Source organism: Rana temporaria, chromosome 3, assembly GCF_905171775.1.
Source record: "Rana temporaria chromosome 3, aRanTem1.1, whole genome shotgun sequence".
NCBI classification, from domain to species: domain Eukaryota; kingdom Metazoa; phylum Chordata; class Amphibia; order Anura; family Ranidae; genus Rana; species Rana temporaria.
The window spans coordinates 8,959,717-8,979,189 of record NC_053491.1 but is presented as its reverse complement, the minus strand read 5'-3'; the positions used below and the strand labels follow the sequence as shown (position 1 = coordinate 8,979,189).

The window sequence follows — 19,473 nt, the reverse complement described above, 5'->3', positions numbered from 1 at the left end:
ATGGCACGGACAGGCACATCAACGTACCTGTACGTGCCTGCCTAGACGTGGGTCAGGGGTCCGATTGGGACCCCCCCCCCCCCCCCCCGCTACATGCAGCGGTCGGAAATCCTCGGGGAGCGATCCGGGACGACGGCGTGGCTATTCGTTTATAGCTCCCCGGAGCTGAAGAACGGGGAGAGCCGTATGTAAACACGGCTTCACTGTGGCGGCTGCATCGATCGCGTGATCCCTTTTATAGGGAGACTCGATCAATGACGTCAGACCTACAGCCACACCCCCCTACAGTTGTAAACACACACTAGGTGAAACATAACTCCTACAGCGCCCCCTTGTGGTTAACTCCCAAACTGCAACTGTCATTTTCACAATAAACAATGCAATTTAAATGCATTTTTTGCTGTGAAAATGACAAAGGTCCCAAAAATGTGTCAAAATTGTCCGAAGTGTCCGCCATAATGTCGCAGTCACGAAAAAAATCGTTGATCGCCGCCATTAGTAGTAAAAAAAAAAATAATAAAACTATCCCCTAATTTGTAAACGCTATAAATTTTGCGCAAACCAATCGATAAACGCTTATTGAGATTTTTTTTTACCAAAAATAGGTAGAAGAATACGTATCGGCCTAAACTGAGGAAAAATAGGATTTTTATAACAGCTTACCTGTAAAATCCTTTTCTTGGAGTACATCACGGGACACAGAGCTGCATAGCCATTACATGTGGGTTATAGAGTCTACCTTCAGGTGATGGACACTGGTGTAATCAATTAAACAGGAAGTTCCCATATAACCCCTCCCCTACTGGGAGTACCTCAGTTTTTGTAGCAAAGCAATAAGTGTCCCAATATCCCCAAACAAGAGGGGTGGGAGCTCTGTGTCCCGTGATGTACTCCAAGAAAAGGATTTTACAGGTAAGCTGTTATAAAAATCCTATTTTCTTTATCGTACATCACGGGACACAGAGCTGCATAGCCATTACATGTGGGATGTCCCATAGCAATGCTTACTGAGGGGAGGGAGACACCAACAACGCAGACCGCCATCAGACGTGAGGACCTATAATGCTGCCTGCAGCATACTGCGCCAAAAAGCTGCATCCTCTTGCCGTCTTATGTTCACCTGATAGGAGTTAGTGAACGTAAGCACAGATGACCAAGTTGCGGCCTTGAAAATCTGCGTCATAAAGGCTTGGAAATGCATTGCGCATAAAGCGCTTACCATCCTGGTAGGGAGCACCCCCACAAAAAAACAGGGGGAATCCTACTCTAACCCAAGCCTGAATAATAACCTGATGAATCAACCTTAAAAACAGTTGATTTTAGACGCTGCCTGCCCTTTCCTGGGGCCTCCTGGTAGCGCAACAACATCAGTTTTCCGTATCCGAGCAGCCGCTTCAGATAGGCCTAGACCCTTCTTACTCCAACGAGAGAGAGAGTGTAACCATTTTAATAGCTGACCTGAACACTGCCTGCCCATCTAGGGTCTTCTGGCAGCCCAATAAAAACGTCAGCTTTCTATATCTGAAACCTTCAGATAGGTATTTAACTGCTCTCATCTCAATTGAGAGAAAAGCAATAACCTTTCCTTCCGTGAAACAAGGTTTTGAAAAAAGGGAAGGTAAGAATATCTAGATTCAAATGAATACTAGATCCTTCTAGTAAATAAGGTTGGGTGAGGATGAAAATCACTCTACTTGTAAGAATAATTGAGTATGGCTCTATACCAAGAAAGTTGCCAATACTGAAACTCTCTTGGAGGCTACCACAACCAAGAACACCAATTCCCTTGTTAACTACTTGCCGTCGCCGCACCGTCATAATACGTCCACAAGGTGGCTCTCCTAGGCGAGATCACGTATTATGACGTCCTACCCTTTAGCCGCCACTAGGGGCGCACGCGCGCCGCCGGAGGCGCGCGCACGCGCCCCCCGCTCGCCCCCGACTCCCGTGCGTGTGCCCGGCGGGCGCGATCGCCGCCGGGCACACGCGATCGCTCGGTACAGAGCGGGGAACGGGAGCTGTGTGTGTAAACACACAGCTCTCGTTCCTGTCAGCAGGGGAAATGCTTTTCTTCGGTTCATACACTGTATGAACCGAGGATCAGTGTTTCCCCTAGTGAGGCCACCCCCCCCCACACAGTAAGAACACACCCAGGCATACTTAACCCCTTCCCCGCCCCCTAGTGTTAACCCCTTCACTGCCAGTGGCATTTTTATAGTAATCTAATGCATTTTTATAGCACTGATCGCTATAAAAATGCCAATGGTCCCAAAAATGTGTCAAAAATGTCCGAAGTGTCCGCCATAATGTCGCAATACCAAAAAAAAAATCGCTGATCGCCGCCATTACTAGTAAAAAAAATATTAATAAAAATGCCATAAAAATACCCCCTATTTTGTAAACGCTATAACTTTTGCGCAAACCAATCAATAAACGCTTATTGCGATTTTTTTTTACGAAAAATATGTAGAAGAATACGTATCGGCCTAAACTGAGGAAAAAAAATGTTTTTTTATATATTTTTGGGGGATATTTATTACAGCAAAAAGTAAAAAATATTCATTTTTTTCAAAATTGTCGTTCTATTTTTGTTTATAGCGCAAAAAATAAAAACCGCAGAGGTGATCAAATACCACCAAAAGAAAGCTCTATTTGTGGGGAAAAAAGGACGCCAATTTTGTTTGGGAGCCACGTCGCACGACCGCGCAATTGTCTGTTAAAGCGACGCAGTCCCGAATCGCAAAAAGTACTCTGGTCTTTGGGCAGCAATATGGTCCGGGGGGTAAGTGGTTAAAGGATGAAGAGAAATATGGTGCATCGGCCCAAGGAGATGACCCTGTAAGCCGACAAAACTAGATCCAATCCTCCGAGCACAAGGGCGACCCAACTGGTGGACTTATGCACGTCACCCCTTGTATAACAGCCCGGACCAAAGAGTGTGAAGTAATCGACCTTTGGAAGCAAGGCCGAGATCGGATCCTTGATATAACTTAAGGCTAGCTCCGTCTCCTTTCCAAATGTAGGAAGGCAGGAATTTTACCTTTGACAAACTTCCACGGATGCCACCATCTGGTTTCACACCAGGAACATGGGTCTTCCAGACCGTAGGATATCTGGTCCTGGAGGCCAGCTCTCTTGTATGAATCAAGGGAATTGCCGCTGATTCTGAAAGCCCCGATCCTCGAGAATGTGGGCTATAATAGCCAGACCATTAATTCACCTGTTGCAAGGCAGGATGTAATACCCCCTGCAAAGTAGGCCTGGACAAGATGTAAGGGACTGTGGGTCCTCTACTACCACCCTTACTGTTCCTGCACCGAGAGGTCGTCAGGGTTATGCCAGAGTAATCAGGCCAGCTTCCGTTCTCCTCTAATGTTGCATAGAAGCCACAAAAGTCGCGGCACTGGGGGGAGAGACACAACCAGTGACAACTGGTCCCCCCGGATTACAAACACATCTGCCCCGCATGCGGGTGGATCCTTTATCCTTGACCCCAAGATGTTCAATCTCTTGTGGAGCCTGGACGCCAATACATCTTATGTACAGGGTACTATTTCTGTGACATTTGGTCAGGAAAACAGTCGGGGTGTAGAGGTCATTCTCCCGGAGACACTTGTTGACAGCTCCAGCGAATCGCCTGCCAATTCTGCATTTCATGAAATGACGAATGTCAATAGGCAAGGCACAAGCTCCTCCTTGGCAAATTAAGTAAATCACTAGTATGGCATAGTCTGATTGTACTCTGACACCTGAACGTTCAGGCCCCTAAGCCAGATGCTCCATCGGTAGCTCTAGCTGACAGATAAGGCTCCCTTGGAGCTTGACTACTTCCCCTGGGCCATGGTCTCTTCCTGACCTGGCAAACCCTTTTAGTTAAGAATCACCAAGAGGAATTCCAGCATATCTCTGGGACCGGGTTCTTTGGATAATGCTAGGTCAAGATCCACTCTTTCTAGGCCGACAAAATACTGTTTATAACAGCCCTGAATAAAAGTTAGTATAGGGAACTGTCTTGAATGAAGCCAGCATCTTCCCTAGTGCCTTAATCAAAAGGCCAAAAGTAAGGAACTGTTCCTTGCCGTGACCACATAGACCAGTTTTCTTATAGCGATGGTCTTGTCTGAGGCCAAAAAACTCTCCTTTTTGGACTGTGCCAAACATACCCAGCTTCTTGTCAAATGAAAAAATGTATCTTTAGAGTTCCAGATACTTGACCATGCTGGACACCCTTATGTCCAGCCATGCTACTGACTGACCCATCAGCAGGAGTTTGCTTCGGTATGCCATTACTGCTATACCCTGGGCCTACAGACCTGCTAGAGGTGGGCCCTAGCACCCTGACAACCCAGGCACGGAGGCTAACCCAAAAGGGCAAGACCACCAACTGGAGATAGTGCTGTTCCCCTGCGAAACGCAGACAACCTCTGCAGACCCAAGTAAATAAACACATATGCAACTGGCTCCCCATATGTGTATGTGGCAAGTGTTAAAGCCATATGCCTCAATGGAAGTGTGTTTACATGGCAGCGTGTGTTCCTGGAAGCATGAATTCATATAAATATGTTTTAAGCAAAACATGCATATAGCATGTGTGCTCTGGAACAAGCATCTTGCAAGCAAGCATGCGCTATAAACGTGTTATGCAACAATGTGCAACATGAACCCATGCAGACACGTATTTCTATGCAAACACAAGGAATCCTGTATTGCTTAATTAGGCCGCCATGTGCAACTTTAAAGTAATCATGCATCCTTATGCGATTCAGCATCTTCCATGCGATCAACATCTTATGCATTTTAAGCACTACTGTGCGGACAAGAACCCTTGTGTGACCAAGGACTCTTGTGTGACCAAGCACCCCTGTGCGATCCAGCATCCTTATGCACTCAAGCATCTTAATGCGACTTTAGGCATTTCTGTGAAACAAGCCTCTCTATGTGATCAAGTATCCTTGGGTAATCCAGGACGCTGTTGATCCGACAACCATGTGTGATCCAGCTTCTTTTTGCATTCAAGCATCTTTAAGCGATCTTTAGGCATTGTTGTAGAAACAAGCCTCTCTGTGCGACCAAAATATCCTCGAGTAATCAAGGACTTGGGTAATCATGTGTGATTCAGCATTTTTATGCCTTCAAGCCTCTTTATGCGATTCTAGGCATTTCTGTGGAAACAAGCCTCTTTGTGTGACCAAATATCCTTGGGGAATCAAGGACTTGGGTGATCAAGTAATCATGTGTGATTCCAGCATTTTTATGCATACAAGCATCTTTATGCGAACTTAGGCACTTCTGTGGAAACAAGCCTCTCTGTGTGACCAAATATCCTTGGGTAATCCAGGACGCGGATGATCAGGTAACCATGTGTGATCCAGCATCTTTTTTGCATCCAAGCAACTTTATGCGATTTTAGGCATTTCTGTGGAAACAAACCACTTCTGTGTGACCAAACATCCTTGGGTAATCAAGGATTTGGGTGATCAGGTAACCATGTGTGATCCAGCATTTTTATACATACAAACGTCTTTATGCGATTTTAGGCCTTTCTGTGGAAACAAGTCTCTCAGTGTGACCAAATATCCTTGGGTAATCCAGGACTTGAGTGATCAGGTAACTAGCATCTTTATGCACTCAAGCATTTCTATGCAACTCTAACAAACATGCAACACCATACAGACAGAAACATGTATCCTTATGCGATCCACAATAAAACATGCTCTGTTACTTGTTTTTATCCCACATGCATTCCAAACTCATGTATCTTATGCAACATGTGGACTGGTAAAGAGGAAGTTATCCTCTGTAGATGTGCGTTTCCTCAATTAAGAGACGTTAGCAATGTGTACCAGCAACTGTGCATCCCTCAGACGTGCATTTGGTTAGCCTGAAGCCGACACCAGGCTGAGGACCATATGGAGGTCTTACTAGCCACCTATAGGAAAACCTCTCTTTACACTCCAAGGAGAAGATAGAGGCTTTGGCCGAGTAGGCAGAGGGAAATTATATGCAGCATGAATCTCTGAAAAGACTGCAGGTGCAATCAGAACCTGTAGGGCTATTGATAGATTCTCCTCGTTAGGCTGCAGCTCCTGTCTCCTGTCCTCCGACAGTGAACCTTCATCCCCAGCTCTTCTAATCCCTTTGTTTAAGGATTAAAGCAGGAAAAGGGACACACCCTGCTTTTTTTTTTTTTTTGCTTCTTGTGAGGATGCTGCGAACATAGCAGTTAACCTCTTGTAGAACAACAAATGTGATGCAAAAAACAAAACACATGCAGAGTGGCTGCAATGTTGGGGGAGGCTGCATTGATTGCCTGACAGGTCTGATGGCTCAATCTGTGAGCTGTCTCTACAGGGGAGAATAAGGGGCCACCAGGTTCAGGTGGCGATTCCTTTTTATATTCCTACCCCTGACCTTATTCAATGGGGAGACCAAAGTCCTAAGCTAAAAGCAGAGGAGCTTAACCCAGGTGCATCAACAGCTGAACTTAGTCTGGCAGCAACAATGCCTGCTAATCTGCACAGCTAGATGCGGAGTAGGCGTCTTAGATGAATCTGTATCCAACTCACACAAGGTGCTTGCGTTTGTGTCCCCCTAGCTTTACAGAGCTCTGACGTCTGGGCCTTTTTGAAGAGCCCTCTCTGCGACTGCACTGAGCCGGTGAGCACGTGAGACATGGTAGAGCCTGAAGCTGAGGAAGTGGGACGCACAATAGACCAGCTAACACTTAAGCTTCCGTCTTTGGAAAGCATGGTAAGCGAAAACATCAGGCATGTCTTTTACTGCCCATAGTAGTGGAAAAACAGATAAGACTTGCAGCTACTCATGGAAGACAATGCTTTGCATAGGATTAAGGGCATTTTTTTTTTTTTTTTTTATGTACCAGCCCCTTCAAGGGGAGATATATGGGTACTACAGCCATCCTGTCTGAACAGACATAGTGGCCCAGGCTACATGCCGGCTAGGGGAGGTATATGGGTGCCCTGAGCCATCCCGTCTCAGAAGACATCGTGGTTTACATTGCCCATGCATAAAAACATAATATAGGCGAGACCCATAGTCCCCTACAGAAGACCTACTGTCGAACCAAGTCCCGTAGGTCCCTCTCTTACCTTTCCACGCTGCAGGGTATTGCCAAGCAAGAGGCCCAATCTTCCCCCTTCACCGTGGGTATAGTCCTAGACCTTCAGGGACCGGGGTCCATGGCAGGAACACCACACCCCTGGACCTATATAGCACCCTGGCAGCAGAAAAAACATTTGGTCCTTAGAAGGCACAAAGTTCTGGAACCCAGGATCCAGCCCTCCGCAGAGAGGCATTATAGGCTAAACCTCGTTCTTCGTACCGAGGCCCGGGTACCGTCCACTTTGGCTATGAAGCACCTTGGACGGATCCAGATTTATGGAGGCTTTTTACATCCAGCATGGATCCCTCCAGTGGAGCTCCTAAGAGCACATGTTAACTCGTGACCAACACCTTAGACACTGATGAAAAAACTGAGGTACTCCCAGTAGGGGAGGGGTTATATGGGAACTTCCTGTTTAATTGATTACACCAGTGTCCATCACCTGAAGGTAGACTCTATAACCCACATGTAATGGCTATGCAGCTCTGTGTCCCGTGATGTACGATAAAGAAAAAACATTTTTTAGATATGTTTTTGGGGGATATTTATTATAGCAAAAAGTAAAAAATATTGCATTTTTTTCAAAATTGTCGCTCTATTTTTGTTTATAGCGTAAAAATTAAAAACCGCAGAGGTGATCAAATACCACCAAAAGATAGCTCTATTTGGGGGAAAAAAAGGATGCCAATTTTGTTTGGGAGCCACGTCGCACGACCGCGCAATTGTCAGTTAAAGTGACGCAGTGCCGAATTGTAAAAACCCCTTGGGTCATTTAGCAGCATATTGGTCCGGTCCTTAAGTGGTTAAGTAGCACCAAGAGTACAGCTATTGCTACTAGAGAATAAATTCCGTTCCTCTCATCTTTCCTCATAGCTGAGCTCCTCCATGCCTCTTATCGGTTTGGTTGTCCTTCTCTGCACTTTCTCCAGTTCCCCGATATCCTTTTTATGAATTGGAACCCAAAACTGAACTGCATTTTACGAATAAGGTCTTACTAATGATTTGTACAGGGGGGCAAAATTTCTCTCTCTCGCTCTGGATTCCATACCTCTCCTAATACAAGAAAGGACTTTGCTCGCTTTGGAAACCGCAGCTTGGCATTGCATGCTATTGGGTCTGAGATTTCAGTCTTTGCAGATGACACCAAGCTATGCAGTGGAACAACGTCCTTACAGGACGTCTCCAACTTACAAGATGACCTCAATGCTCTGTTTCATTAGGCAACCATGTGGCAAATGAGGTTTAATGTTGATAAATGTAAAGTTACGCACTTGGGGGCTAAGAATATTCATGCATCTGGGGGAATCCATAGTGGAGAAGGATCTGGGTGTTCTGGTAGATCACAAGCTACCAGAATACCCAGTTCCTTCTCCACCATGGATTCCCCCAGTTGTATCCCCCCCCTAGTATGTATGATGCATATTCTTAGCCCCCCCAAGTGCAGAACTTTACATTTATCAACATTAAACCTCATTTGTCACTCAGTTGCCCAATGAAACGGTGCATTGAGGTCATCTTGTAAGTTGGAGACATCAGTGCATAGCTTGGTGTCATCTGCAAACACTGAAATCCCAGACCGATATCATTTATAAAGATATTAAAAAGTAAGGGTCCCAACACTGAACCTTGGGGTACACCACTGATAACCTTCGACCATTCAGAGTAAGAATCATTAACCCCGACTCTCTGAATTCTGGCTTTTAGCCAGTTTTTTATCCATTTACAAACCGATTTTTCCAGGCCTGTTACCTTACACATGAGCCGTGTGTGGGGAATCCAAGTATACCACGTCCACAGCCACCCCTCAGTCCAAGTGTACCACGTCCACAGCCACCCCTCTGTCCAAGTGTACCACGTCCACAGTCACCCCTCTGTCTAAGTATACCACGTCCACAGCCACCCCTCTGTCCAAGTGTACCACGTCCACAGCCACCCCTCTGTCCAAGTGTACCACGTCCACAGCCACCCCTCTGTCCAAGTGTACCACGTCCACAGCCACCCCTCTGTCCAAGTGTACCACGTCCACAGCCACCCCTCTGTCCAAGTGTACCACGCCCACAGCCACCCCTCTGTCCAAGTGTACCACGTCCACAGCCATGCCTCTGTCCAAGTATATCACGTCCACAGCCACCCCTCTGTCCAAGTATATCACGTCCACAGCCACCCCTCTGTCCAAGTATATCACATCCACCGCCACCCCTTTGTCCAACTATATCATGTCCACAACCACCTCTTTGTCCAAGTATATCACGTCCACAGCCACCCCTCTGTCCATGTATACCACATCCACAGTCACAGCCACCCCCCTGTTCATGTATACCACGTCCACAGCCACCCCTCTGTCCAAGTATACCACACCCACAGACACCCCTCTGTTCCTGTATACCATGCCCACAGACACCCCTCTGTCCATGTATACCACGCCCACAACCCCCCTGTCCAAGTATACCACCCCTCTGTCCAAGTATACCACATCCACAGCCAACCCTCTGTCATGTATACCATGCCCACAGCCATCCCTATGTCCAAGTATACCACGTCCACAACCATTCCCCTGTCTAAGTATACCACCCCTCTGTCCAAGTATACCACATCCACTGCCACCCCTCTGTCCAAGGTTTTACTTACCTCCTCATAAAAAGAAATCAGGTTTGTTTGACAACTTCTGTCTTTCATGAATCCATGAGGTCTGTTGCTTAAAATATTTATTTTCCCATCAAGAACTCATCCATGTGGTCTCCTCTCCAGTAGTTTCGTCATATCGGACATCATCTGGGGCCTCGGATGTGACGAAACGCATAGGGTAGAGCCTGCTGTGACGTCACCTTGTCAATACTAAGCGTTTAGGAAGCTATCTCTTGTGTACCCACGGATTTTAAATGTGAAAAGCATTTTTTACTTGGAGGATATGTGAGTGGAATTATCTTTTATTCAATAAACTATGTTTAGACAGAGTTACACTATGAGGGGTCTCTCTCTTTATCCCTAACATATTTATTGTGGAGTAACCAGTTCCCGGGGTGTGCTGAAATATTGCCCATGACAGTCTACCACCACTGAGGATTAGAGCATGTCGTTATGTTACATGCTTGAATTGACCAGACAAAACGGTCAGTTTTGTCTGGTAAGCCTTGTGATTAATCTCCGAGTGGAGGTCCGGACACAGCCCATTTTGTCGTCATTTGAGGTTGTCATTGCACCTTTCGATTTTTCACTGATCAGGGACCAGGAATGGCTCACTGGGACTATTGTGGGCTCTATTTCTTTATTTTCTATCACTGCCTGATCCACTTAAGACCCGGACCTTTAGGCAGGTAAAGGACCTGGCCAGTTTTTGCGATTCGGCACTGCGTCGCTTTAACGGACAATTGCGCGGTCGTGCGACGTGGCTCCCAAACAAAATTGCCGTCCTTTTTTCCCCACAAATAGAGCTTTCTTTTGGTGGTATTTGATCACCTCTGCGGTTTTTATTTTTTGCGCTATAAACAAAAATAGAGCGACAATTTTGAAAGAAATGCAATATTTTTTACTTTTTGCTATAATAAATATCCCCCAAAAATATATATATAAAAAAAAAAAATTCCTCAGTTTAGGCCGATACGTATTCTTCTACCTATTTTTGGTAAAAAAAAAAAAAATCCCAATAAGCGTTTATCGATTGGTTTGCGCAAAATTTATAGCGTCTACAAAATAGGGGATAGTTTTATTGCATTTTTATTAATTATTTATTTTTTACTACTAATGGCGGCGATCAGCAATTTTTTTTGTGACTGCGACATTATGGCGGACACTTCGGACAATTTTGACACATTTTTGGGACCATTGTCATTTTCACAGCAAAAAAATGCATTAAAAATGCGCTGATTACTGTGAAAATGACAATTGCAGTTTGGGAGTTAACCACTAGGGGGCGCTGAAGGGGTTGAGTGTGACCTCATCTCTGTTTGTAACTGTAGGGGGGGTGTGGCTGTAGGTGTGACATCATTGATTGTGTCCCCCTATAAAAGGGAACACACGATCGATGACGCCGCCACAGTGAAGAACGGGGAAGCCGTGTTTACACACGGCTCTCCCCGTTCTTCAGCTCCGGGGACCGATCGTGGGACTCCAGCGGCGATCGGGTCCCCGAGTCCCGCGGTCACGGAGCTTCGGACCGGGTCGCGTTCACGCGCGCGACCCCGCGGCTGGGCTTAAAGGGCAACGTACAGGTACGTTGATGTGCCCAGCCGTGCCATTCTGCCGACGTATATCGGCGTGAAGGGGTCCTTAAGCGGTTATACGATAGGTGGTCACTTTTTTGTTTAGAGTGTTATTAGCGCAACATTTTTTTTTATTATTATTTTAATTTCCTAGGCTAGGTTTATTCATATAGGATTGATGGTAGAAGGACAAAAGACACTTACAGACGTGATTTTCTGCACACAGCTGCCTCAGCGTGTCTTTATCACACAGACAAACGCGGGTCAGGACAAGCCTCCCTTCTGCAACACACACAATATGAACACCGAACTCATTGTCCGGACCGAGAGTAAGGAGACGCGGGTTCCGATCCAATAGAGCGTCGCCGCCATTTCCAGACTCCCAGAGAAACCTGAAAAAAAAACAAGAAAAAAAAAGTTATTAATAGTTATAAATATATCCCTGCAGAATGATAAGGGGGGGGAGGGGGAGTTGGGTTTAATGTTTTGCAAATTCTTTCAAAGGTATGCTGAGAAAAACAAGAGCTTTATCCAAAGTCAATTCTAATAATATCATTTTATTCCTGGATTCTAATGCCGCGTACACACGGTCGTTTTTCGGCATGAAAATTTTTTTTTTTTTTAAAACGTCATTTAAGATCTTTGGGCCAGATTCACATAGATCAGCAGATCTTTAGATCCGCGTAACCTATGTGATTTAAGATCAGTCGCCGCAAGTTTTTGAGGCAAGTGGGTAATTCACAAAGCACCTACCTCAAAACTTGCAGCGGCGTATCGTAAATCCCCCGGTGGAATTCAAATTCCTGCGGCTAGGGGGAGTGTACTATTCAAATCAGCCGCGTTCCCGCACCGATCGAATAGCGCATGCGCCGTCCGGAAATTTTCCCAGCGTACATTGCTCCAAATGACGTCGCAAGGACGTCATTGGTTTCAACGTTTACGTAAATTACGTCCATCCGTATGCGCGAACGACTTACGCAAACGATGTAAAAAATTCAAATTTTGTTGCGGGAACGACGGCCATACTTAACATTGGCTGTGCCTCATAGAAGCAGGGGTAACTATATGCTGGAAAAAGCCGAACGCAAACGACGTAAAAAAAAAGCGACGGGCGGGTGTTCGTTTCGGAATCGGCGTATCTCCTCATTTGCATAATCGGCGCGTAAATAAAGCGAAACGCCACCTAGCGGCCGGCCTGGAATTGCAGCCTAAGATCCGACGGTGTAACACAGTTACACCTGTCGGATCTTAGGGATATCTATGCGTAACTGATTCTATGAATCAGTCGCATAGATACGACCGGCCTAACTCAGAGATACGACGGCGTATCAGGAGATACACCGTCGTATCTCTATGTGAATCTGGCCCATCGTGTGGGCTTCACATCGTTTTTCGGCTTCTGAAAAACGGAAAAAAAAAAATTTGAACATGCTGCATTTTTTAACGTCGTTTTTTAAAATGTCGTTTTTCGTGTTGTAAAAAATTATCGTGTGTGGGCTAAAACAACGTTTTAAACCCGCGCATGCCCAGAAGCGAGTTATGATACGGGAGCGCTCGTTCAGGTAAAACTACCGTTCATAATTGAGTAAGCACATTCATCCAGCTGTAACAGCGCGAATCGTCTTTTACTAACACGGAATCAGCTAAAGCAGCCCCAAGGCGCATGGAACTTCCCCATTATAGTGCCGTCATACGTGTTGTACGTCACTGCGCTTTGTTCATAATTTTACAAAAACAATGGTGTGTGGGCAACATCGTTTTTAATGATGAAGTTGGAAAAACTTTGTTTTTTGGACATGCTGAAAAACAAAAAAAATTTTCATGCCGAAAAACGACCGTGTGGCATTAGGCATTCCGGACTATACCCCAACATTTTTTATTTTTTTTTCTTATTTATTCAAAAAGACCTCAGATCTCAAATTTACACAAAAATTCAAGAAAAATTTAATAATTGAATGTCATTTGAGAAAAAAAAAAATCTCCTATAAAAGCATTGGGCGGAAGTCACTTCCGCCCAATGCTTTTAAAAAGGGGGAAAAAAATATGATTTATTTATTTTTAAATGACATTTAATTCTTTTTTTTTTTTATGATATTGATTATATATTAATTGATATATAATATGTTTGTGGGCTCTAAGTCATTTTCTAGCAAAAAAAAAAGATTTTTACTTAAAAAAATAAATAAAATAAAAAAAATGCCAGAAAAGGCCTGGAGCTGAAGTGGTTAAAAAAGTCAGCAGCTACAGTATTAGAATCTGCCGACTTTTTAACTTTTTGTTTGTAAAATGATCGTAGTTCCTCTTTCATATCAGCCTTTGGCGGAAACACCCTTTGTATGTTTTTTCTCTAGTTTTAAAAGAAAAGCAATGGAAGAAACAAGAAAAAAAAAAAATGGTGCTAACTTTACTGTTATCTTATTTTTTTATAAAAGAAAGTGTATTTTTTCCAAAAAAAAGTGCGCTTGTAAGACCGCTGCGCAAATACGGTGTGAGAGAAAGTATTGCAACGACCGCCATCTTATTCTCTAGGGTGTCTGAAAAGAATAAAAAATAATGTTTGGGGGTTCCAAGAAATTTTCTAGCAAACAAAAAACTGATTTTAACTTGTAAACACCAAATCTGAAAAATAGTCTCGGTCTTTAAGTGGTTAAATAAAAATAATAAAACAATAAAAATAAAATCAGGAATAATACATGAATGAAGTATCTTGCTTGTAGATAAGCCGTCTAATGAAGCAAGTAAAAGTAATTCCCTGTAATAAAAAAAATTCTAAATAAATAAACTGGTTGGGAACTGAGGGGGTTAATAATATACTAAAACTGGAAAGTGCAAAATCTGGGGCAGCTCTGCATGGGAGCCAATCAGCTTCAGCTTTGACAATAAAACCTGGAAGCTGATTGGCTCCCATGCAGAGCTACACCAGATTTTGCACTTTCCAGTTTTAGTATATTAACCCCATCAGTTCCCAACCAGTTTATTTATTTTGAATTTTTTTTATTACCGGGAATTACTTTTACTTGCTTCATTAGACGGCTTATCTGCAAGCAAGGTACTTCATTCATGTATTATTCCTGATTTTATTTTTATTATTTTATTATTTTTATTTAACCACTTAAAGACTATTTTTCAGATTTGGCGTTTACAAGTTAAAACCAGTTTTTTGTTTGCTAGAAAATTTCTTGGAACCCCCCAAACATTATTTTTTATTCTTTTCAGACACCCTAGAGAATAAAATGGCGGTCGTTGCAATACTTTCTCTCACACCGTATTTGCGCACTTTTTTTGGGGAAAAATACACTTTTTTTTATAAAAAAATAAGACAACAGTAAAGTTAGCCCATTTTTTTTTTTATATTGTGAAAGATAATGTTACACCGAGTAAATTGATACCCAACATGTCACGCTTCAAAATTGCGCAGGATCGGGGGAATAACATTGTCCCATTACAGCTCTGAACCTGCCCATCAACAGATTAAAACCCGCCCTTCACCAAACTGAACACGCCCCACAAGCACCAGGATCGGGGGAATAACATTGTCCTTTTGCAGCACTGAACCCGCCCATCAACAGATTAAAACCAGCCCTTCACCAAACTGAACACGCCCCACAAGCACCAGGATCGGGGGAATAACATTGTTCCTTTGCAGCACTGACCCCGCCCATCAACAGACTAAAGCCCACCCTTCACCAAACTGAACACGCCCCACAAGTGCCAGGATCGGGGGAGTAATATTGCCCCTTTGCAGCACTGAATCCGCCCATCGACAGATTAAAACCCGCCCATTTACCAAACTGAACACACCCCACAAGCACCAGGATCGGGGGAATAACATTGTTCCTTTGCAGCACTGAATCCGCCCATCAACAGATTAAAACCCACCCTTCACCAAACTGAACACGCCCCACAAGTGCCAGGATCGGGGGAATAACATTGTTCCTTTGCAGCACTGACCCCGCCCATCAACAGACTAAAGCCCACCCTTCACCAAACTGAACACGCCCCACAAGTGCCAGGATCGGGGGAGTAATATTGCCCCTTTGCAGAACTGAACCCGCCCATCAACAGATTAAAACCCGCCCATCAACAGATTAAAACCCGCCCATCAACAGATTAAAACCCGCCCATTTACCAAACTGAACACACCCCACAAGCGCCAGGATCGGGGGGAATAACTCTGTCCCTTTGCAGTACTCAACCCGCCCATCAACAAACTGAACACGCCCCACAAGCGCCAGGATCTGGGAATAACATTGTCCCTTTGCAGCACTCAACCCGCCCATCAACAGATTAAAACTCGCCAATCAGAAGATTAAAACCCGCCCATCAACAGATTAAAACCCGCCCATCAACAGATTAAAACCCGCCCATCAACAGATTAAAACCCGCCCATCAACAGATTAAAACCCGCCCATCAACAGATTAAAACCCGCCCATCAACAGATTAAAACCCGCCCATCAACAGATTAAAACCCGCCCATCAACAGATTAAAACCCACCCATCAACAGATAAAAACCCGCCCATCAACAGATTAAAACCCGCCCATCAACAGATAAAAACCCATCCATCAACAGATTAAAACCCACCTATCACCAAACTGAACATGCCCCACAAGCACCAGGATCGGGGGAGTAACATTGCCCCTTTGCAGCACTGAACCCGGCAATCAACAGATTAAAACCCGCCCATCAACAGATTAAGCCCGCCCTTCACCAAACTGAACACGCCCCCGCAAGGCGCCAGGATCGGGGGAATAACATTGCGGCTTGGGCATTTCTCGACAGAGGACACTATCTGATAGAACACCCTGCAGGTGCAGCAGCTGATCATTAATGAATTATAAAGTCACTCCCATTCACATTCGCTCAGCACGTGGACACAGAGAAACAAACAGCTATTTCTTCAGAATAACAAAAGGTAGAAATCTGCAACTAAATTTGTTATTACCCCTGCAATGTACAGAGATCACCCAGAGGGGGGGAAATTAATAAAAAAAGGTCTCTTACTGTACGAAGGGTCCATTGAGGTGTGTTTTTACCCCCCGGGGGGCCCCGGTGGTGAAGACGGTGAGGTGTAGACTGCCTTGCGGCAGAAGGCTGCATAGGGATAGATTCTTGTGCCGAAGCAAGGCGACTCTGGATGGAGGTTCCGACCAATCCTGCAGAGTTATTCCCGGATCCAGGAGGACGCGGAGTTCCATCGCACAGCTGTAATAGAGATGGAAACGTCTGTCAGCGTCAATGAAAGAAAGAGTTTCCTATATTGTTCATCATTGACGTGTCTTCTATGATAATCCGTGTTCTTTACCCACTTCAGCCCCGGAAGGTTTTACCCCCTTAACCACTTGCTTACTGGGCACATATATCCCCTTCCTGCCCAGGCGAAATTTCAGCACTGTCACGCTTTAACTGACAATTGCGCGGTCGTGCGACGTGGCTCCCAAACAAAATTGGCGTCCTTTTTTCCCACAAATAGAGCTTTCTTTTGGTGGTATTTGATCACCTCTGCGGTTTTAATTTTTTTTTTGCGCTATAAACAAAAATAGAGCGACAATTTTGAAACAAAAATTCAATATTTTTTACTTTTTCCTATAATAAATATCCCCAAAAATATATTAAAAAAAAAACATTTTTTTCCTCAGTTTAGGCCGATACATATTCTTCTACCCTTGGGTAAAAAAAATAAAAAATCAAAAAGCATTGATTGATGGATTTGCGCAAAAGTTATAGCTTCTACAAAATTGGGGATAGTTTTATGCCATTTTTATTAACCACTTAAGACCCGGACCTTTAGGCAGGTAAAGGACCCGGGCAGTTTTTGCGATTCGGCACTGCGTCGCTTTAACTGACAATTGCGCGGTCGTGCGACGTGGCTCCCAAACAAAATTGGCGTCCTTTCTTTCCCACAAATAGAGCTTTCTTTTGGTGGTATTTGATCACCTCTGCGGTTTTTATTTTTTGCGCAATAAACAAAAATAGGGCGACAATTTTAAAAAAAATTCAATATTTTTTACTTTTTGCTGTAATAAATATCCCCAAAAAAATCAATTAAATTTTTTTTTTTTTTATCTCAGTTTAGGCCGATACGTATTCTTCTACATATCTGTGGTAAAAAAAAAAAAAAAAAAAATCGCAATAAGCGTTTATTGATCGGCTTACGCAAAAGTTATAGCGTCTGCAAAATAGGGGGTCGTTTTATGGCATTTTTATTAATGATTTTTTTTACTTTTTTTTTTTACTAGTAATGGCGGCGATCTGCGATTTTTATTGTGACTGCGACATTATGGCGGACACACGTTTTGACACCATTTTTGGGACCATTGTCATTTTTACAGCGATCGGTGCTATAAAAAATGCACTGATTACTGTGGAAACGACACTGGCAGTGAAAGGGTTAACCAGTTGGTGGCGCTGAAGGGGTTAAGTGTGTCCTAGGGAGTGATTCTAAAGTAGGGGGGGGTGGGCTACGTGTGACAAGATTACAGGAAGCGGTGATCACTGTCATTGTCACTAGGCAGAGCGGGGAGATGCTTGTTTACATCAGCATTTCCCTGTTCTTCCTCTCCGTGAGACGATCGCGGGTATCCCCGCGGCGATCGAGTACGCAGGACCCCACGGTCGGGCTTGCGTCGCACGCAACGTCCACAATGCCGTTTCTTTAACCACTTCCGGACCGCCGCATGTACATATATGTCGGCAGAATGGCACGTACAGGCACATTGGCGTACCTGTACGTCCCTGCCTAGACGTGGGTCGGGGGTCCGGTCGGGACCCCCCCGGTACATGCGGCGGTTCCCGTGGCTTCAGGAGCGATCCGGGGCGAGGGCGCGGCTATTCGTTTCTAGCCGCCCCCTCGCGATCGTTCCCCGGAGCTGAAGAACGGGGAGAGCCGTATGTAAACACGGCTTCCCCGCGCTTCACTGTGGCGGCTGCATCGATCGAGTGATCCCTTTTATAGGGAGACTCGATCGATGATGTCAGACCTACAGCCACACCCCCCTACAGTTGTAAACACACACTAGGTGAAACCTAACTCCTACAGCGCCCCCTGTGGTTAACTCCCAAACTGCAACTGTCATTTTCACAATAAACAATGCAATTTAAATGTATTTTTTGCTGTGAAAATGACAATGGTCCCAAAAATGTGTCAAAATTGTCAGATGTGTCCGCCATAATGTCGCAGTCACGAAAAAAATCGCTGATCGCCGCCATTAGTAGTAAAAAAAAAAAAATAATAATAAAACTATCCCCTATTTTGTAAACGCTATAAATGTTGCGCAAACCAATCGATAAACGCTTATTGCGATTTTTTTTTACCAAAAATATGTAGAATACGTATCGGCCTAAACTGAGGGAAAAAAAATGTTAAATATGTTTTTGGGGGATATTTATTATAGCAAAAAGTAAAATATATTGAATTTTTCTCAAAATTGTCGCTCTATTTTTGTTTATAGCGCAAAAAATAAAAACCGCAGAGGTGATCAAATACCACCAAAAGAAAGCTCTATTTGTGGGGAAAAAAGGACGCCAATTTTGTTTGGGAGCCACGTCGCACGATCGCGCAATTGTCTGTTAAAGCGACGCAGTGCCGAATTGTAAAAACCCCTTGGGTCATTTAGCAGCATATTGGTCCGGTCCTTAAGTGGTTAAAGGGGATGTACAGGTATGTCCTTTTGCCCAGGAGTGCCATTCTGTCGACGTATAAGTGCGTTAATAGCGCAGTTAATGAAGGTACAACATTTAGCAACTTATTGCTACACTTAGAGGCGCCTCTCTTCTCTTTTATACTCAAAATGCTTTGATAGACAAGTGCTTTGGATTACAAGCATGTTTCTGGAACGAATTATGCTCGCAAACCAAGGTTTTACTTGTATCTTGTCTTATCAATAATTTACAGATCCGATTTGGTGGAGAATCGTCCTATGTGTGGCCCCCCCCTTGACACCTCCGTGGGAGGGGCTTCTTCCTCCCATTATACAATAACTTCGCCCAATTTTCCTTCCCCCCCCCACATTACCGCTGATCCCCCCCGGGATTCTCCCGCGACCTCCGTTTGTTTACACTCCTGCCCGATCTCCACTGGGCGCCGCCATCTTGGCCGCTTGCTGTCACATGACCGCCCCCTTCCGCGGGTCACGTGCGGGGGGTAGAGTG

The 19,473-nt window shown here is 44.6% G+C and overlaps 2 protein-coding genes across 13 annotated transcripts in view; both read right to left on the bottom strand.

The window, feature by feature from the left end:
- The window catches only part of SPG11 (SPG11 vesicle trafficking associated, spatacsin), a 147,984-nt gene extending 128,516 nt beyond the window's left edge, over window positions 1-19,468 (bottom strand). The window contains exons 1-3 of the mRNA XM_040342210.1: window positions 19,337-19,468; window positions 16,327-16,527; window positions 11,527-11,714 (exon numbers count right to left, since the gene is read on the bottom strand). Of these exons, the coding sequence (XP_040198144.1) occupies window positions 11,527-11,714; window positions 16,327-16,520 (382 nt within the window). The 5' untranslated portion in view covers window positions 16,521-16,527; window positions 19,337-19,468. The remainder of the gene's footprint in view (window positions 1-11,526; window positions 11,715-16,326; window positions 16,528-19,336) is intronic.
- Window positions 1-19,473, bottom strand: part of KIF23 (kinesin family member 23) — a 912,882-nt gene that overhangs the window by 224,371 nt on the left and 669,038 nt on the right. The window lies entirely within an intron of this gene.